General features: G+C 42.1%; 2 protein-coding genes across 5 annotated transcripts in view; one reads left to right on the top strand and one right to left on the bottom strand.

Moving 5' to 3' along the window:
• WIPF1 (WAS/WASL interacting protein family member 1) overlaps positions 1 to 4769 on the top strand; it is a 104252-nt gene extending 99483 nt beyond the window's left edge. For all 4 annotated transcript variants that reach the window (XM_058664653.1, XM_058664655.1, XM_058664654.1 and 1 more), the window contains one exon: positions 1686 to 4769. In XM_058664653.1, the coding sequence (XP_058520636.1) occupies positions 1686 to 1741 (56 nt within the window). In that variant the 3' untranslated portion in view covers positions 1742 to 4769. The remainder of the gene's footprint in view (positions 1 to 1685) is intronic.
• LOC131480332 (splicing factor, proline- and glutamine-rich-like) overlaps positions 1 to 22021 on the bottom strand; it is a 141678-nt gene that overhangs the window by 71351 nt on the left and 48306 nt on the right. The gene's annotated exons all lie outside the window — the stretch shown is intronic.

The raw sequence follows: 22021 nt of genomic DNA, 5'->3' as shown, positions 1-22021 counted from the left end.
ATAAGCACACAGCTGGACTGAAAGTGGGGCAGTCAGAACTTGATGCCCATATGGGAAGCTGGCACTGAAGGTACTATGGCGCCAGCTCCACTTTTCCTGACTACTTACATTCTCAAGCTTGTATTATTTATATGTTTAAATCAATAACAGAACCAATTTCCCCTTACCCCCCAAGCTTTTAACTTAATAGCTGAATTTTATTCCCTAGGCTCCTATGAGATTCAAGTAAACAACCTGAGGACTAAAACTATGGATTGTTCCCTAATGCATTTTCCTAAGTGGTGCTGTGACTGAAGCATAGTAGGCATTTAGGAATGTGCCTTAAACTAGTGATTTAATGTCCACTGTCCCCACAAATAATTTTGCAGATATAAGTACTTCTGGCCTTAGGCATATTACTATTTCATAATGACAACAGGTCATATGTGTAACACAAGTAAATAAGGTATTATTAAGAACCAGAGGGCCTGGTATAATAACCTAGTGGCTAAATCCTCTCCTTACACCTGCCAGGATCCCATTTGGATACCCATTCACATCCCAGCTGCCCCACTTCTATCTAGCTCCCTGCTTGTGGCCTGGAAATGCAGTGGAGGATGGCCCAAAGCCTTAGGACCTTGCACCTGCATGGGAGACCCAGAAGAAGCTCCTGACTTCAGATCAGCTCAGCTCCAAGTGTTGTAGCCACTTGGGAGTGAACAAGTAGATGAAAGATCCTTCTGTCATGCCTCTCTGTAAATCTGACTTTGCAATAAAATAAATAAATAAATCTTAAAAAAAAAAAAAAAGAACGAAATGTTATTCTACTCCTATAGTACCTGGTCATTCCTGAGCAGTACAGGTAACACTTTGAGTGCTGCCCCATTACAGCTGTGGACAAGGCCAGCCTTTGGCTACCATTTGTGGGTGTTAACTGATGGTCACAGTCATAACAGATAATCTAAATCCAGACAATGCTCTTCACAGGAAAAGTCTGGCTGGGAAGGGGAGAGGAAGAGGCAGGGGTGATAGAATCCCTGTCTTTGCTCCAAGATTTGTTTCTGTCTCAGTAGTCCCTAGGTAGACCACCCAGGTTACTGTCAAGCTGCCTGCAAGGAATCTGCCATGCTACTCCACTGACTCTCAAAGCACTGGGCATAGCAGATTATTCCACTGACATGTGCCCCTGGCAGACCTGCTCAGAACATCTCAGCACTTGTCTCCATGTCTAATACATGTTAGGGCCTCAAAAATGGGTATTGGACAAATGAAATTTTTTAATGTGAATGGATTCTAAACCTACTTATAGTGCACAGGAAGCCCACTAATATGCACAGCTTTAAAAAAACACACACCAACAGAGTGAAAAGGAAAATCACAGAATAGAGGAAGATATCTGGAAATTATGCATCAGATAAGGAATTAATATTCAGAATATATAAAAAATAAATACACAAAAACAAATCAGTTCAATATATGAATAGACATTACTCTGAAGAAATGCAGATGATCAACACATGAAAAGATGTTCAATATAAGTAATCTCTAAAGAAGTATTAATAAAAACAGTAGTAAAATAAAACATTGTTTATTCATCACTTCTACCATCTCATTCATGTCAGTCGTTTTCAGCCTTGATCAGAGTTTCCACAATGAGAATACAATTTTCTACCCAAAACCCACGTTTTGTCTGTTTGCTCATCTAGGTGGATCCAACCGAAGAGAAAGGGGTGCTCCGCCTCTACCTCCCATCCCAAGGTGATCTTTACTTGCTCTTCTGGACCCGGGCCCCGAGAGCGGCTTCTGTTGTTGCTGTATAAGAATTGTACACATTCTCCTGCCCCCTTTGCTTCCCGTGTCCCCTTTACATTAGCAGGAGGGGCAAGGGGAGAAGGAAGAGTGAAGAAAATGGGTGTGCCAGGGTGGGGACAGGGAAGAGATGCACCTAGCTTGTTACAGTGTACAGATTCTCAAAGCCATTCATTGCTTGTTTCAGCTGCAGCAGCCAGGGCTGGCTGCTGGGCATCCACAGCTTTTGCAATAAGTAGGCAGAGACAAATCAAGTCCCAGCTTTTAGTCAACCAAACTCAAACAGACACTGCTTTTTGGCTACAGGCTGTAATTACTAAAATCCCAGAGAGCTGTTTCCTTCCATGTCTTTTTTTGCAAGCTTGGCCTCCTAGCTGTTTTCATGAACCACAGACCACCTGAGCAAACTGCTGAGCAAGGGCACACAGGAAACTTTTGCATGTACAGGATGGCCAATCTTGGGCAGTTTGACATAGATTTGAGGACACAGTAAAAATAAAATGTGAGGTCCAGGTATAATTTTAAGATAATAATAGTTGGGGTTTTACAAAAGGGTTTTTTTTTAAAGCAAAAAGTGAAATTAACTATTTACCCCATACATCCAAAATATGAATGTACCTGAAATCAGTATAAAATTATTAATGCTATATTTTACCTTTTTTGGTACTAAGTGTTCAAAATTTAGTGTGTATTTTACATTACAGCACATCTCTACTTGGACTATTTATGTGTTAAATGTTCAACAGCCACATGTGGCTGATGGCTACCACATTTGACAGCACAGGTTTGGAAGATGAAAACTAATGCAAAAATCTCATTTCAAAAATCAAAAATGCAAAATGAGTTTTAGCAATTCAAGGGGACCTAGAAGTAAAGTGAGGAAGCAGCACCTTGTTTGGCAGACAGTTTGACTATAAATTTTGATCTCTTACTTTTCATCTTCCCTTAACATCTGTGTGTAAGTGTTGCTTCACAATACCAAGGTAGGCAACTAATCCAATAGGGCTATGGTCACATGGAATAAAGCCATTGGCAAGAAACTGAAAGCCTGTCAGGGCTTCTGGCCTCAGACCCAGCGGACTCATTCTTCAGTTGGATGCCTCCCCTGTGGGATTCCAAGCTGCCTCTGTTCTTCTCAGGCTGAGCAAGCTCTTTAAGGGCCCTGATATGGCAGGAAGGTGTCAGGGGTGAGGGTGGGAGGAGAGTCAGGGAATGATATCTAGTAGAAACATGGAAGAAGAGAACAGATTTGAACTGATGGGCAAAACTCAAAAGACACATTCTGATGCTTGCTCAGTTAAGCAAACTGGGGAGACAGTACAAACTGGAGGGAATTTGTTTTGAGTCTTTTGGGGGAAAATATTTGTCTTGGATCTATGCAAATAAAGCTTCCACTTAAGGGCCATAGAGAAGAGCCAGACTTGCCTTTTTTTTTTTACATGATTTTTGTTTACAAAATTTTACTAGGACTTTTAAATCTAGCTATAGATTTGGAAAAAAAATCCATTTAGATGTTTTATATGGTTTATTATGTTTAAAATTACCATTGCTTATTTTTTAAAAGCACACAACCACATGTTTATGTATATCTACCTAAGCTTTGTATCATGACTTTAGTGTATTCATGTAATACTGAAAGATGCTAATAAGAAATCAATCCAAAGAAAAATCTGAAACATGCATTCCTATTTATGGAATAAATAAAAGTTTCATTTATGTAAAAGCAAAAGAACTTAAGAGTTTTGACAAATAGGATATCTAATAAATAATGAAGTTACTGATTTGTGTATATTGGATTTTTATAATCTTCCTGGCCAAAGTCCTGGGCTTAGCACACCAGAGAATTTCTTTCTCCCCTCTACCATCCATCTGTCTTTGATACAGTCACAGGGACTCTTGATTCATACAGAATCAAGAAATATAAAAAAGCAACATGATTGGCAGAATATTTTTTAAAATATTTTATGTTTACTTTGTCTCTGTCTCTCCTCCTCTCTGTGTATCTGCCTTTCCAATAAAAATAAACAAATCTTTAAAAAAGATTAATAAAAAATATTTTATGTTGAACATTTGGTAATTTAGTGGTATTTTACTTTGAATAATTTGATGTCAAAAGTGATAAACGTCCTTATAAATAAGCCCAATGACCTACTTCACAAACAACAGGGTTTGGCCTTTCTAGAAAATTTGGGATAGAAAAGGCTGACTTAAGGAAGGTGGACCTGAGTGTTGTGAGGAATAGAAAGAATTGAGTACCTTGCATATTTCAACTTTGCAGCTACCCACAGTGCGAAGTTGCCATGTATGCACAATGGTTTTTGCAATGCATTTTTAAAAGACTGTTTCACACACCTGCAACCTTTCTTTGAATGTTAGCAACCTAATTGCATCCGGTTTTTATGAGAAAGTTCTGTGCTAACATCTTCCACCTATGGTAAACCATTAAGATGAGTGTTTTCCTCCCCTAAAATCAGAGCTTATATGTGCATTTTTCACATAAAGTTTCCAGATAAATGGATTTGAGATGCAATATGGTATTTTTTAAATTTACATATCATTTTATATTGAAATGTATTACAGTATTAAAATGCAGTGTTCAGTATTTATTTCACTATGCATTTTATTTAGCAAAAGCAGAGAAAAATGTTTAATCCAATGGTGCCTTTGTGATTTGAAAGAAATTGACTTTTTATGTCTAAGTAGATTACTTGCATTTGTAAAAAGTTAGGCCTTTATATTTTAACTTGTAATACCAATTTTGTTATTGTTAAAGTGCCTAGGATTTTGGCATGAAATTAATCTTTCCCTGTTTATAGTCAGGGACTGAAGGGAGAGAAAACAAATGTGTTCACACCATTGCACTATGTAAACAGACACATTTTGATATCTATGTCATCAGGATCATTTAAGTCACAGGGTAGAGCCTACCCTCATGTCTGTGTCTTTGTAAGTTAGCCCAACAATAAATGAAAGTAGAATAATTATGGTGTCAGCTGGTGGTTTTCTTTTAAAATTGTCTATGTAAATACAAACAAGAAAGTAGTGTCTTCTGTTTCATGCTGTGGGAAAGGAAGAAAAACAAGAAGAAAATCCATGGGACCAGCATTGTGGTTTAGCAGGTAAATTCGTGTGTGATGCCAGCATCCCATATGGGTGCCATTTGGTATCCCAGCTGCTCCACTTCCCATTCAACTCCCTGCTAATGGCCTCAGGAAAGCAGAGGAAGGCGGCCCAAGCCCATATGGGAGACACCAATGAAACTCCTCAAAACCAGGCCTCCCATCTGGAATTGTGGGTATCCAAAACTATTTTAACTACTGAGCCAAACACCCACCCCAGAGCTAGATTTTTTTTTTTACTTTCTTTTTAAGATTTATTTTAAAGAATTATGCAGAGAAAGGTAACACAGGGAGAAACAGATCTTTTATCCACTAGTTTACTCTCCACATAGCTGCAATGGCCAGAGCTGTGCCAGGCCAAAGCCAGGAATCTGGAGCTTCTTCCAGATTTCCCACTTGGATGCATGGAGCCAACCCCCTGGGCCATGCAGGTGTGTGGCAGGGACTTGAACCATAATGCACAGTAGCAGAAAGCTAGACTGGAAGCAAGATTCAAACTCAGGCACTCCAATGTGAGATGCAGCTATCCCTGGGCAGCAAACTACTGCATCACAACACCTTCCCCAACCTATTCCTTATGTACAAAGGAGAAAACTATCTGACAGCATCAATATGTCACTTAGCACAGTAGCCTGACAATATCAATACTCAAAGTCACAGCCACTCTTAAAATAAAGTAGGAAACAAATGTTTATATAATGATCACTTAGAGCCAAAATACTTAGAGCCAATCAACTAAAAGGGGACTTCCTGGTGAATTTTAAAGTAAAGGATCTCTAGCTTTAAAAAGTATTATCACGTTCACAATTAATTTAGGGCTTCCTGAACAGCCATCCTGTTACCCTACAACCTCACATCTCATGTAATGCCTGTCTGTGGAGCTCCATTTGACATATCCATGTTTCTCTTGCTGCAACTGTTTGAAATATCCTATCCATCAATATTACAGCATAAATTCCTTTCTCGTAAAATGCTACTTCCATTATTGCACAGGTACATTTATGGGATAATAATTAAGCTCAAGTTATGCAACTTCTGCTTTGGGGGTGCTTGGCTGCTCCTTCTAATTACTTTTATATCTGTATTTTTAAAATTTTTTCATTTAAAAGAAAAATTTACAGAGGGAAGGAGAAACAGAGAAAGGTCTTTCATCTGTTGATTCACTCCTCATCCTATTTGAAGCCAATAACCAGGAACTTCCTCCAGGTCTCACACATGGGTGCAGAAGCCCTAACACTTTGAGCCATCCTCTACTGCTTTCCAAGGTCATAAGCAGGGAGTAGGATGGGAAGTGGAGCAGCCAGGGCTTGAACCAATGCCTGTATGGGATACCAGCAATTGCAGGTGGGTATTAACCTGTTGAAACACCATGCCAGCCCCCTATTTCTGTATTTTAGCTATGATTTTATATTATTTTTTAGGATTTTTGTTGTTATTGTTTATTGGAAAGGCAGATATACAGAGAGAGAAGGAGAGACAGCAAGAAAGATCTTCCATCTGCTGGTTCACTCCCCAAGTGGTTACAACAGACAGAACTGAGCTGACCCAAGGCCAGGAGGAGCTTCTTATGAGTCTCCCACGGGGATGCAGGGTCCCAAAGCTTTGGGCCATCCTCTACTGCTTTCCCAGGCCACAAGCAGCGAGCTGGATGGAAAATGGAGGATGCAGAATATGAACCAGAGCTCATATGGGATCTTGAGCATGCAAGGCAAGGACTTTAGCCACCAGACTACTACACCAGGCTGAATCTTTTTATTTTTAAGTAGGACATCTAAATTATCTAAAGCTTAAGACCTCACAAACAAGGGATGGGTCATGTTAGGCTGGCTATGACACTAACCAGCATATGAGAGAACCAGGTCTGGGGGCAGATTCTCAGGGGGTATATGTGGGCTCACCCCTGTGAAACTGCAATACCCACTGGTTTGCTCAAGAGCTGGAGGTGGTAACAGACTGAGCTAGGTATGACCACGGAACTCACTGATACTCATGGCAACTGGAGTTGGGGAGAGGCCAGGCTGGTCCAGGATGCATCACCTGCAGGCACACCCAATAATTGGGTGAGGAGCAGGCCTGGCCACAATATCCAGCAGCTCAAACAAAAGCCCAAGACTGGGAGACAGACTATGCCAGACAGAGGCCTATCATCTACTAGCATGCATGAGATCTGGGTCTGGGAGTGGGCCTGGTGGAGGAATTTGGGGAACTCCTGTAGTGGGCTGTAGCTCCCATTTGTGAGCATGTGATTCAGGTCTGTGTATTAGTCAGGCCGGGCAAAGCTGCCCCATTTGTCAGCAGGTGTGTGGGTTAGGTTTGGGTCCAGTGGGGAGGCAGACTGGACAGGGTTGGGTCAAACCATAGCACACTAGCATGTACAGGAGCCAGGCTGGAGTGCAGGCCATGCCGGGCTAGACTATCAAACTTACCAGTTTGCATTAAAGCCAAGGATAGGGCAGGCTGAGCAGGGCTAGGCTGTAGCACCCACCAGCAAGAGTTGAGACTGGGGGTCGGCCAGGCCAGGCTGTAGTATCCAATGCAAGGGCCAAGCCAGGGGTTAGGCCAAGCCAGGGGTTAAGCCATGCCAGGCTGGGTCGTAGCATCCACTGGCACACACAGGATCTGTGGCTGAGAGAAGGTCTGGTCAGGGAGCTAAGGGGATGACCCTGATGGGCTGTGGTTCCAACTGGTAAGCATGAGAGCCAGGAATGAGGGCAGACCATGCTGAACATCGCTGCAGCATCCCTTAGCATGTGTGCGGGCTGGGTCTTGGGTGTGCCAGACCAGGCTAGGCTCTAGCACCTACTAGTACTCAAAGAAACAGAATGGGTTTGGGACAGGCTGGGCTAGGTTGCAGCACCTGCTGATCCACATGAGAGCCAGGTCTGGGGGTGGACCAGGTGGAACTGGGCTGTAGTACCCACTGGTTAGAACCAGAATGAGTGCAGGTTGGTCTGTCAAGGTCACAGTGCCCAATGGTGAGGTTCAGGACTGAAGGTGGGCCAAGTCAGGCTGAGCCAAACACTCACCAGCATGTATGAGATCCACAAATTTAAGCTGCTCTGATAGGGGAGCTTGGGAACTTCCATGTTAAGACACAGCCCCAACTGGTAAGCTCAAGAACCAAGGGCAGGAGTACTCCAGGCCAGGCCTGACTATGTATACATCATCAGACATGTGGATCAGGTCTGAGGGTGTACAGGATTGGCCAGTCTACAATACCTGCTGGCAAGTGCAAGAGTCGGGACGGAGTGCAGGCCAGCAAAGGTCAGGATGCAACACCTGCCAGTTCACTTCAGACCAGGACAGGGGGGTGGGCAGGCCAAGCAGAGCCAGGCTTCAGCACCCACTGCAAATTCCAAGGTGAGCCAAACCATGCCACACTGCGCCACAGCACCCCCTGGCACACAAAAGACCTCAGGCTGGGAGTGAGCCTGTTGAAGGCTGGGCCACTGCTCCACTGGGGTGTGTGAGAGTTAGGACTGGGGATGGTCCAAGCTGAGCAGGGCTACAACAACCATTGGCCTACATGCAAGCTGGGTTTGAGGGAAAGCCAGGTTAGGCCAAAATACTGCATCTGTTGGCACATGCAGAAGCCAGGATAAGTTTCAACTAGTCAAGCTTTGCTGCAGCAACTACTGGTAAGTGCTAGTAACTTCTGGACAATGCAAGCTCTGGAAATGGTCCTAGTAAGGAAACTATGGGCACTCCTCTGCTGGTGAGCCTGAGAGCCAGGGCTAGAGACAGACTAGGTTAGACAAGGCAGCAGCACCAATTGGCATACATGTGGACGGGATGATGAGGTGGGGTAGGTTGAGCTAAGCTGCAACACCGACAGATGTCTATGAGATCCTGATTGGGATGCAGCTGTACATATTGACACACACAGGAACCTGGTCTGTGTGCAGGCCTGGTGGGGGTTGTCAGGCTTGCCCCAACTAGGCTGTAGTTCTCACTGGTGTGCGTAAGGACCAAGTCTGTGGCAGGCTAGATTGGGCTGGGATGCAGCACTCACAGATTTACACAGGACATGGGGCTGGGGACAGAACTGATCAGGCAACCACAATTACCAATATGTGTGTAGTCTGAAATAGGAGATGGACTGAACTGAATCCTGCACTGGCTAGCATATGAAATAATCAAGTCTGGGGTCATCCCAGGTAAGATTTCTTGCAGGACATCCAAACTAGACCACTGGACTCAAAACTCTAGCCACAGGGAGGATCATAGGATTTGTGGCCTGACCTTAGAATGCATGTGTTGGGACTAGGCCTCCCCAATTGCTGATGCCTGTACAGTAGACAGTATGCCCAGGTGCATGTGGGCAACAAGATGGCCAGCTCATTTGAGCCTGCAGAGCATGGTGAGTGCCATGTCAGATGATGAAGAATAGAATGGGTTGGACAACTCTTCTGGCTGAGCTTTGGTAGGTGTCTGGGTGAGCGGATACACTGGGGTGGACTCTGTCAGCCAATGGACCTTGGAAGGATTTTCTCATTCTTGGAGCAACAAAACCAACAGTGTCTCAGAACTACCAAAATATTTAAAGCAATACCTTAGAAACATTATTCTCTACACCAGGATTTCTAAGATGACATCAAGTGGGCATCCCCCCATCCTCAGGTACTGATGTAGTCTAGCAGACGGGAACACTCCTCCCCCCTTTCCTTTCCCTACCTCCAGATGCAAGAGAAAAGGAAAGAAAGGAAAAATTGGAAGTATTTGTCTCACCCACCTTCCCCCATGCCTCAACCTTCCCCACTCTGTAATCAGTGGTCTTCATGGGCATGCATCCTTGCCATCTATGTAAATTTAAAAAAAAAAGATTGTCAGAGGAGCCCTGATAATATTCTGCTAAATGAAATGTGCTAGCTGAAGACCCAGCTAAATATTGTAAAAGATCACTTTAATAAGGTACTTAAAGAAATTAAACTTAAGAAAAACAAAGTAAAATGATGACTACCAAGGACTGAGGGAAAGGGAGTTGCTATTTAAAAGGCATAGTTTCAAGAATCAAGATGGCGGAATAGGGTAAGGACACATTTAAATGGATTTAATTTAATCAGGATGAAGCAGAGAGGACACATTCCAGGAAATAGGAGAGGATAAAAAAACAGCAGAGGGATACCTGGAGACTGACAGACACAGGAAAACAGCGGACACAATGGTGTGGTGTTGCAGTGACTGATACTCCAGTGGCATTCAGCTAACAGTGATCTGAACTCCACCAGCAGCTAGAACTCCACCAGCAACCAGGTGCGAAGGGACTTTCACTGCGAGCTTGGGAGGTAAACCCAGACAAAGAACTGTCCGTCAGAGCAGCAGATCCCAGATGACCAGTGAGAGAACAGGGTAGATTTCACAGCCCAGTCAGCCCCCTAGAGCCAAATTGGGCACCATTTTGCTTAAGGAGGCAAAGGCAAAGGCAAAGGCAAGGGAAAGGACTGAGCATTCGCTGAGCTGGGAGTGAACTCATTTCTGACTCAGTGAACTGCATCAATGTGGCATTCTACAGATTCCACCCGAGACAGGTCTGGGCAGCCCTCAGACCTGACGGCCAGCAGATCAAGAACTCTAGTAGTGGTATGTCAGGCTCCATTTTGTACACTGTAACAAAAGCTTTAGGACTGCAGGGAACAACAGTGAACTGCACATGTGCTGAGCTCGCGAGAACTGAGTTCTGTGGATTGCACTGGTCCTGCAGGAAAATAATGCCACTGTGGCATTGTATGGGTCAAAATACATCCGTGTGGCACCCAGAACTAATGTCCAACAGGTTCTGGAAAGATCAGCACCACCAACAACCTAGCTATATAGGACACCTGGTGTCTCCCTAATCCTGGGACCTGCTCCAACTGGAAGTGGGAGAAAGGTTGCAGAGACAACCATGCAGCCTCAGCACAGTATCACAGGAGGTGGAAATTGGTGAGCCAGGAGGTGGGGCTACGGAGTTCTTTGTGGAAATCTAACATAAGAACCCAGACCTGGAACTCACTGGAGGGAGTGGCACAATTGGCTGCAAGCAAAAAGTTGTGTACCAACTGCAATAAGTAAAATCTCATTGTAGACCTGTGGGTGACACAGCTTAGAAACCTGCCCCAAGGAGAAGACTCTGCTAACCAGAAGTACAATGACCAAGAGCAAAAGAAGAGACAAAGGCACATCCAATATTACTGAAAACTCACCTACAAAGGAGCAAAACCCTATGCCAATGTCAGAGTTCACTGAGGAAGACATCGAGAAAATGGGGGACACAATTCAGAAAACTCATTTTAAAGCTTCTGATCAACAATGAGAAGCACATACAAGAGTTCAAAGAATTTAAGGAATATTTTACACAAGCAATAGCAGCAATAAAGCAAATCAAGGCTGATATATCAGAAATAAAGAACACAGTAGAGCAAATTAAAAATACAGTGGAGAGTCTCCAAAATACAATGAAGCAAGCAGAAGAAAGAATCTCAGAATTGGAAGATATTTCCTGTCATCAGGGGGAAGCAAACAAAAAGCTGGAAGCAGAGCTGGATCAGGCCAAAAAAAGTATTCAAGAGTTGAAAGACACTATTAAGAGGCCAAATATAAGAGTTATGGGAGTCCCAGAAAGTGCAGAAAGAGAAACTGGTTTTACAAATATATTTAATGAAATAATAAAGGAAAATTTCCCTAATCTGGAGAAAGAATTGGGAAACAAGATCCAGGAGGGGCACAGAACTGCCATCAGCTTGATCAAAAGCGATCTTCACCAAGACACATGATCAACAAGCTCTCTTCAAATGAACATAAGGAAAACATCCTTAAATGCGCACGTGAAAAAAAATCAATTGACATATAAAGGAATGCCAATTAAACTCCCAGGAGAGCTCTCACAGGAAACTCTACAGGCAAGAAGAGAATGGAGTGACATATTCCAGATTCTAAAAGAAAAAAATTGTCAGCCTAGGATAACATATCCAGCAAAGCTTTCTTTTGTCTTTGAAAATGAGATAAAATTCTTCCACAGTCAAGAAGAGTTAAAACAATTTGCCTCTTCCAAACCTGCCCTACAATTGATACTTCAAGATGTTCTCTTGACGGAGAAGAGGAATAGCACCTACCAAAACCAAAGGCAAAAGGGAAGAACATCCCACTAAAATGACAACACAAGACTAAACCAATGAACAACCCATTCCTAAAATGACAGGACCAAAGTACCATACATACATATTAACCCTGAATGTAAATGGCTTAAACTCAATCAAGCATCATAAATTAGTAGACTAGATTAAAAAAACAAAATCCATCTATTTGTTGTCTAGAAGAGACACATTTCACCAACAAAAATCAGCAGAAACTATATCGCATGGGTTTTGATGTTTTCTCTTAGTTTTATCTCTTCAAAACACTTTCTTCTGATTAAATTCTTCAATGACTCATAGATCATATAGTAGCATCATTTTCTGCAAGAAGGTTCTTGAATTTCATTTCTTCAGCTACACGTTAGTCATTTAGTAGCATGTTATTTAACTTCTTGGTGTTGTTAATTTCTTCTTTCTCCCTGATGCTGATTTTGTTCTGTGGCTCTTCATTTAAGGGGATGTATAGTAGCTGTGTAATGGAAACTGTCATATCTAGTAATATGTCATTTAACTTCATGGCATTGTAAATTTCTATTTTCTTTTCTATTGTTGATTTTGTATCATGACTTTCCATTTAAGGGAATGTACAGTAGCTGTGAAATGGAGACTAACATATCCAGATGTGAGGATACAATGTAGCATGCATTTTTACTTCCAGACAAAGATGGACTTACAATGAAACTGTTTACTATATCTTGACAATAGGATTCTGGACTCTCTGTCATTGTCCATGCCCGCAATGATGGACATATGACTGTGTATGAAGAACTATACTTCTGGTAATGATATAGAGGAACTAGGTTAGAGGACGGAAATTGGGGCTGGGACAAGGGAAATACCAGGAGCCTATGGAATTGTATCATAAAATGATGATAATAATAATAAATGTAAAATGTGAAAAAAATGAAAGGCATAGTTTCTGCTTTCAAGTTGAAAAAACTGAAAGTTCTGTTTGACAATGTGAACTGTTGCTTAACACTATTATGCATTTCAGAACAGATAGGTTAATAAATTTCATGGTACTTTTTATCACAATAAAAAATTTACATTAATCACCAAACTCAGCTGATGCATTCCCCTCAAACTGTGTGTTACATCCCTGTTTCTGCCAAAGGAAAAAATCATGTAGCAATAGCATTATACAGTCCTGCACAGGGAGGATCAGCACACTGCACTGAGTGTATGTGCTGTTGTTAATGATTCAGTGTCCCTGCAAACTGTGACCTCTCTCTATACCATCTTCCATTGAGTTTCAGTGAACAGTTTTGACCCACAGCACTATCAAAAGGTGATAGCATGGGTTCTCCCATAAAGAACTAGAGAAGAGTACCATACTGAATGTTCAAGCACAAGCAGGTATTTTGTCTAGTAGTTAAGGTGCTAGTTAAGACATCAGCATCCCCATTTAAGTACCCGACTTTGTGTTCTGACTCCAGTTCCCAATTCCAGATACCTGTTAATGCAGATTCTATGAAGCAACAGGTGATGATGGCTTACATTATGCCACCAATAGAGGATATCTGGATTGAGTCTGTCTGCTGGCTTCAACTTAGCTCAACCTTATAGGTATTTTGGGAGTGAGCCAATGGAAGGGAGTTCTGTCTGCCTATCTTCCTGTTTCTTTCTCCTTTCTTTTTTCCCCTCCCTCTTAAATAGTAATAAAAACAAATAAACTTTGAGCAGCTCAAGATAACTTTAAAAGAAATGGTCAATAGCAGAAGCAAAAGGCCAATAAGGATTCAGGCTTATAGAAGTCTACTTCCCCCAAAATTTATTTACTCAAAAGACTTACACAGAGAAAGACACAAAAGAGATTTTCTATCTGCTATTTGACACCCCAAATGGCCACAGTGCTGGAATTGGGCCAGGACAAAGCCAGGAACAGGAACTTCTTCAGGGTCCAATATATTGGGCCATCATCAGCTGTTTTCACAGGCACATTAGCAAGAAGCTGAATCAGAATGGAGCAGCAGAACTTGAAGCAAACTGATGTCCATATGGGACGCACTCCAGGTGATGACTTAACCCTTGATGACAGACTTGTGATGTGGTGAAAAGTATCATAAACACCCCTTCTCTTAGGGAGGATGGACTATGAATTGTGATCAATAATTGGAAAAAATACAACTTTGGACAAACTGATCTTTGGAGATTTAATGATAAAAGAGAACCCCCTGAAGAGGAACCTGCACTCAAGGATTTAGCTAAAACAGCCTGTTCACTTGACTGTCTCTCCAAGAACATATGCCCCTGCAATTAGCGGGAAATGCCTACCCCATTGCTGAGCTCATTGTCTCCACACTTACCAGGGCTTCACTCTGGCCAGGGGCAGACCATCGCAGGATGCTTACAGTAATAGTTCTTACTTCACAGTATCATCTGGAGGCCCCATTAGGATAGTCCTGTAGGTCTGTGCCCACTAACAGTCTGTTTCAGTAGGTCTGAGGTAGGGAATATGCATTTCCAACAGGCTTTTAGGTGACATTTCCTGATGTTTTTCAGAACACACTATGAGTTATAGTGCAGCAGTAAAGCCACTATCTGTAATTCTGGCATCCCATATGACCACTGTTTTTTAATTCCTGGTTGTTCCTCTTCCAATCCTGCTTCTTGCTAACACATCTGGGAAAAGCAGCAGAAAATGGTCCAGGTGCTTGGGTCCCTGAACCCATATGGGAGACTCAGATGGAGTTCCAGGCTCCTGGCTTCATCCAGCCTCCGCTGCTGTGGCTATTTGGGGAGGGAACCAACAATGGACAATCTCTATCTCTGTGTCTTCCCCCACCCCCATCAACTTTGCCTTTCAAATAAATAATTTTTTTAAAAAGCAATAAACTGTTTTTGCCGCAAATATGCTTATATATATATCAAACCTAAATACATGCCCATATTTTGAATTGCAGTTAAAGGGACTTGGCTAATTAAAGGAGAAAAACAGTAGGCATGGTATTGTAACCAAAGCATAATTAATGCCTGATAATTACCCAATCCTCTCTCTTTGACCATTATTCATATCTATTAACCTTCTGTTATTGTTGTTGTTATTGCCTTTCCCACATATCATGAGAAGCTGGGGCAAAACCTAAATAAATGTTAATTATGGATTCTTAAAAAAATCAAAGCAGCAAAAATCATGAAAAAAATTTAATTTATGAAAACTGATAAGCTTTCACCCTTAATCATCTCAAGGTTAAATAATGATCAGAATTCTTTCAAGTGAAGTACTTATATTGCATTTTGATATTTGACTATCACATAAATACAACTATGCTATTAGGCTCTATTTTTCATTGCAGATGAAATTGATGCATCTTTACTGACACAGTAAAATTGTTACTCTCTAGGTACAGATATTCATAAAAATGTAATTATCGTAATCAGAACAGACTTTAAGCTCATGAGCGGGGACTGCCAGATTTATGATTGCCAGTTTTCAATCACTTTGTGTATAATTAAGAAACTTCTTACAGCAGTCTTCGGAATCACTGATGTCTTGCAGAAGGAAACTGTTCTGACCAAACAAAAGGGTGTCATGAGATGGTGGTGAGAACTCATGCTGGCCTCCTTGTCCTGGCTGAGGGTAAGACTGGATACAGTCTTGAACTATTTGCTTCAGTTTATCCACCTACAGATTTAACAGAAGTGTTGTTTACTTGGAGGATGCTCTGTGAACAAAGAGACCATAGTAAGGCTGCCTTGAGTATAAATAAGAAACAGTTACTTACTACTAAACAGTCATCATTTTCCTTCTCAATAACTTGCTGGAGGAAGAACGCTCAAGTTGCTATTACATGCACCATGACATCTGGGGGAATGTAGCAAGTACCTGTCAGTGGGATTTTGCCCCTAATTGGACTGCCCTGTGCCCTGGAAGTCTGCATGCTTAATAAAAATGTAATTGATGTAATCAAAACACTCTTTAAAAAATCTAGGAGTAGGTAGTACTAGATTTGTGATTGGCAGTTTCAATCACTTCCTGTATAATAAGGAAACTTCTAAAAGCAGCCTTGGTAGTCCTCAGGAATAATCCCATTTTTGTGGGTAGAGAAATAAAAACCTTCAAAATGAAGTCAATAGACTTCCAATTAAAAAAAAATAAATAATTGTTCAGCTTGGCATGGTGCCCTAGTGGTTAAAGTTCTCACCTTGAACGTGCCAGGATCCCATATGGGCATCGGTTCTAAGCCCGGCAGCTCCACTTCCCATCCAGCTCCCTGTTTGTGGCCTGGGAAAGCAGTACAATATAGCCCAAAGCATTGCGACCCTGCACTCATGTGGGAGACCTGGAGGGAGTTCCTGGCCCCTGGCTTCAGATCGGTGCATCTCCGACCATTGTGGTCACTTGGGGAGTTAATCATCAGACGGAAGATCTTCCTCTCTGTCTCTCCTCCACTCTGTATATCTGACTTTGCAATTAATAAATCTTTAAAAAAAATAATAATTGTTCAAATGAGAAAGCAACTCTGTTTTTGCTTTCTCCTGTCGCTTTTCAAAAACTATTCAGTAGAGAAATACTCTTGCCCGGAACCTGAATGCAAATCTCCATAACCCTATGACTTGCTTTTATCAGTCTTAAATCATAAGAAATATCTCAACCATTTTGTCTTAAACATTCTCAATTAGGAGATTAGAATATCCAATGCTGTTTGTTGTAGCAATGAAATTGCTGCATAGGATACCATGTTCCATATTGAAATTGAAACCCCTAGGTTCAATTCCCCAGCCCCACCACTTCTCCTCTTCCTTCTTCTTTTTGGGACTGATTTATTTATTTGAAAGGTAGAGTTACAGAGAGAGGAGGAGAGAAACAAGAAGAGAGCTTTCATCTGCTGATTCACTCCCCAAATGGCCATAATAGCCAGGGCTGGGCTGGTTCTAAGCCAGGAACCTGGAACTTCATCCGTGTCTCCCATTTGGGTGGCAGTTACGCAAGCATTCGGACTATCTTCTTCTGCTGCTTTCCCAGGTTCATTACAAGGGAGTTGGATTGGAACCAGCACCCAGATGGGATGCTGGCATTGCCACTGGCAGCTTAACATGCTGCACCATAATGCCAGCCCTCTAGCTCCATGTCTGATCCAGCCCCCTGCTAACGCAGACCTTGGCAAGCAACGGGTAATGAATGGCCCAAGTACATAGGTCTCTGACACACACATGAGAGACACGAATGGAATTCCTAGATCCTGAGTTTGAACTCAGAGAGAGCACGTGTGCACTGTAGGAGGCAGCAAGTAATTGTTCAAGTACTTGGGTTGCTGCCACCTATGTGGGAGTCTTAGATTGAGTTCTTGGCTCCTAGCTTTGTAACAGCCCCAGCTGTTACAGTCTTTTGATAAGGGTGGGAGAGGGGAGTGGTGAAACAGTAGATAAGAGCACATGCTTGCTCTCTCACTGCCTTTCAAAATAAAAATTAAAAAAAAATATTTGAAAAGTTGCATCTTCCTTACGTGGGTTGCTCTTACAGATTCTTTAGAGTCACCTCCACTCTTCCTACTGTGTCCTTTCACTTGCAGCTAAAACCCTTAACTTTGTAATGAAAACTGGTTTCTCCCTGCTGAAGCCTACCAGCCCCTCTAGATAGCCCTGTTGGACAGAATCTCTGGCCCATCCAGTCAGGCCACCTCTCCTGGGTTGTTAGCACTGTGCTCTAGGCAGGGCCTGGCACTAATCCTCTCACCCTCCATATCCTCCAAGGATCAGGGGATAGAAGTTGAGCTCTTAAGGAAATGTTTTCAACCAGAAAGCCACTTGGGATGGGAGAGCCTTGCAACCTGTCCTCTTTGGGAGTCCCCTCTCCTTGTCTTCACTACCCTAACTTCTGTGGTAGGGAGCAGCTCTTCCCTGCTCTTGAGGCTGGCTTCCTCCTGCAGAAGCCCAAAGAGTTCCTACACTCCAGGTTTCTCTTCAGGCCACCCAGACACCACTGGCTCATGGAAGACTTGGGCCAGGCCTCACATTCATCCTCCTGCTAGCTTGTCTGCCCTCACGCCTATAGCTGTGCTTCGGTCTTGCCAGAAGCTGGGTCTAAACCTGGGATCAGAGAATAGCCTCTCCTTGGTTGCCACATTAAGCTTGGTCCTCCAACGCGGCTTTTCTTAGTAAGGAGGGTGACAGTTTTGCTACATTTCATTTGGTTTTGATTTGCTCAAAACCTGCAAGGGGAAAGAGAGGTGCAATACGTTGGCCCCCATGGAGACCCCAACATCTCTTATGCTTGGGCATGGAGAAGGTTTGAGTCAAATTCCCACTTTCGGTGGGTAACTCATCTGAAGATCTCTTTTCAGGGTACCTCTCTGCGGCTTGTCAATTGTTTTACCTTGTCATCTCACTGAGAGCTTAGTTAATATTCTGAAATGTGTCATGTAGAAAATAACTAGCTAAAAGTTTTTTAGTGTTTCCTTGAGAAGTAACTGATTATAGCAATTACTTGAGGATATATATTTAGCAGTGAAATAAAGATTTTCTAGATCAAGTTTTAAAATATTTCAGAAAGAAAAATACCGTTTAAAGAGACTCCAGTTTTCTCTTAAAACTACTGTTAAGTTACTCCATCCAGCTTTTCTATAATTTTGCACTTATGAAATAGTTTGCCCTAATAACCTCATAGGTCCTTTTCCAACTCTTAACCATCCATCTAAGGTGATAAGAGAGCATTTCTGTTGCTAAAAACATGGCTGGTCCAACAGGCGTGATGGTAAACAAGGCAGGCCACTCATGGTGTGCAAGAACATAGCCCTTAGTCTAATCCCTTGGCCACAAATACCTCCTGGGTGTGTATGTATTTGTTTCCCAAGAGGCGTGTGGGTACCTAACATGTAATCCTCAGTTCCAGTAATCTATCAGGATGTAAGAGAAACTTGGCTGTTCACAAATATTGCTAAAACTAAATTGATGCTTTATTTCCCTGAACAAGCATGGATGGAGCATTTCCCATTCCACTTACAATGCACTGCGGTGGTAGTGTTGAATTGTGCTTAGGATGCAAAGGGCATAATGTCCTCTCAGAGCATCATGGTTATGTGTACAAGACAGACCCAAATAGAGCTCATGATCAGGATGGGCTGAAAGTATAGCAAATGCCACATGACAGGGCACAATCTACATCTGCCCTCACACCCATAGGCCTGTGATTCCAAAGACAAAGACAATTGGGAAAGCAATGGTGGTACTTCTATTTTGCTTCCTTTTTTATACAAAGGTATAAATATCCATAAGAATTCATTGTGTTTATGTTTGACTACTTCATAGAAAAATACGTCTATGAAACACCTGGTAGTTATAAAAAAAAAAGTTTATGTATAGCTCAGAGGCAGATAAATACATAATATTTATTCAGCTGTCTCAAGCCATGATCAATCTCCTTACATTCAAGGACTGTCTTCTCCTAAATTTTATTTCTATTATTCTTTCTACAGAGTTAGGCCTTTTTAAAAAAATCAGGAATATCGGGCCCAGCGTGAGGGCCTGGTGGCTAAATCTTCAACTTATACATGCCAAGATCCCATATGGGCACTGGTTCGTGTTCCAACTGCTCCACCTCCCTTCCAGCTCTCTGCTTGTGGCCTGAGAAAGCAGTTAAGCATGGCCCAAAGCCTTGGGACCCTGCACCCACAAGGGAGACCCAGAAGAAGCTCCTGGCTCCTGGATTCAGATTGGCTTAACTCCAGCCATTGTGGCCACTTGAGGAGTGAACCAGTGGACAGAAAATATTTCTCTGTCTCTCCTCCTCTCTGTACATCTGCCTTTCCAATTTAAAAAAAAAAATCTGCCTTTCCAATTTAAAAAACTCAGGAATATCAATGTCTTATCTCCCTGAAAAATTATCCTTAGGTACAAATATCTTCATGAAACTTTAGGAACACTTTGATATTCTATAGCCAGAAATACGCATGCAAACGCACTCAACTGTTGTGACAAACACCCTACATCCAGGTTAAGCTACCTGGCAAAGCAGGCTCACAAGCATCCCCTGACCATCTCCGGTGTACCTGCTCTATTGCAGTAATTACCACAGAAGACTCCTAAGGGATTCTGGTGTATTCTCTGCCCTGGGCAACTGATCCATAATTTCAGGTTAAAGGTGATTCCACTGATGGTCGCACCACCTGTAGATAGCAAGTCTGCTCTCCTGTTGACTTTGAAGTTGCTCTTTGCTCATATCTACTCTCTGAAGTTGAAACTGAACCCTGCCTGTTCCCTTCAGTGACTTTTCCAATGACAAGTTATACACAGCTGCTTGAATGCATCTCTTCATGCATTTTTAAAGGCCTTGAACTTCATTGTGGTAATGAACACGTAACTCACTTAGACTTCCACTCAAGTCACTTTGCAGAGGGAGGCAAGTTCCTGCCTTACCTAGTCTAATTTTAGTGTTGACTAAATGAGTTCATTTAGGTAGGATCCCTGAAGAGAGGGTTTTTCTACTGAAGACACCTGGAGAGCTCTGCCTATTAAGCAAAGAAGATGGAATAACCCTTAAAGAGATATCAAACAATAAAATGAATTGGGAAAAACTCCAAGTAAGCAGAGAAGTCAGGAGGCACTGTGCTAGTTACACTGAACATACTTCCCTCATCAGACACACAGCAGACTGTCTGACCCATGGTCAGAGAATTGGACAGATTATTTGAAATCAGGGATGTATGATCATGATATTCCCAGTGAATGAAGCCAGTAAGAGGCAGCAGCTGTTCAGAGTGAAAGTCATTAACAATGAGTCTCTATGAGTTGAGAGATCCAGTGGGGTGGGTGGGAAGCCTGTTGATGTCATTCACTTAACAGCCAGAGCTTCCTCACCCAACACAAAGAAGGCTTGTTACCAAGTATTTCCTGGAACCAGTTGCTGTCATCACCTCGTCTGCAGGGACAAAGGTGCAATCTACTAGCCAAAAAAACAATGAAGCTTTGCTTCCAAACAACATAGTCTGGGAATGTAAAATATGAGATTCAGGAGCAAAAACAGTGCAGATCATCAACTGTTCTTTACTTTTTCAGTTCCTTGGCTGTCTTTTCAACAGACTTCAAACACCATGTGTGCTATTTTTAAAAATTAAATGTTTATCATTCTGCATGCTACTCCTGCACATTCAGTTTGGCACTTTGGAGCTGTTTCATTACAAGGGAGGAGCTTCAGAATTCCAATTCTCCTATTGAATAGGAATGCTATGATCACCATAACGTAATGGGATAAAAGTTTTCCTTCATTGCCAACACTCAAAGTCAACTCCCAGTTATGTGCTTTGAGAGTAATCCTTGAGAACATTTTAATTTTAAGTCCTATCACCAACATAGAAGTTCCTAGGCTTCCACCTCCAATTTTAAGTTGCTGTGTGTTTTCAATTCCTATACTACCAAAAGTTGGTTTCATTTCAATTATTACATCATTAATTCATTTTGGTGAGCCAATGCTTTTGCATGATTAGAATTGATTCAGCTCTAGTAGAGTTGATAAGAAAGTCTGATTTTATGAAAAACTGAAGGTCAAGGTCTACAGGCATCCCCCACCCACTTTACATTAGGGACTTAAATAGTATAGAGCACATAAAAGGCATTTATTTGAATATTCCTGTCTATCATAGTTTGTAGTTGCAAATGATTAACTAAAAGGGGGTTAGAGTCATACTCTCCCATACAGGAAGTCTGGAGATAAGGCATTTGCAGGTTGGCTCTGCCTGCTAATCCTATACATTAAATTTGAAATTCAGACACTACAAAGGAGGAGATTCTGAAATCTTGTCTCCTGCTTAATAATTCCAAGGTGCAATGATTTATTGAGGATCTTAACTCTGTCCACATTTCCAACCTATCATCCTGGCACATCCAGGCACATTTATTTATTTTTATTGGAAAAACAGATCTATAGAGAGAAGGAGACAGAAAGATTTTCCATCCACTGGCTCACTCCTCAAGTAGCCACAATGGCTAGAGCTGAGCTGATCCGAAGCCAGAAGCCAAGAACCTCTTCCAGGTCTCCCACATGGGTGCAGGAACCAAAGGCTTTGG

The sequence above is a fragment of the Ochotona princeps genome, chromosome 5, assembly GCF_030435755.1.
Source record: "Ochotona princeps isolate mOchPri1 chromosome 5, mOchPri1.hap1, whole genome shotgun sequence".
In the NCBI taxonomy this organism is placed as follows: domain Eukaryota; kingdom Metazoa; phylum Chordata; class Mammalia; order Lagomorpha; family Ochotonidae; genus Ochotona; species Ochotona princeps.
Note: the sequence above shows the minus strand (reverse complement) of the source record. Positions and strands in the feature narration are given on the sequence as shown.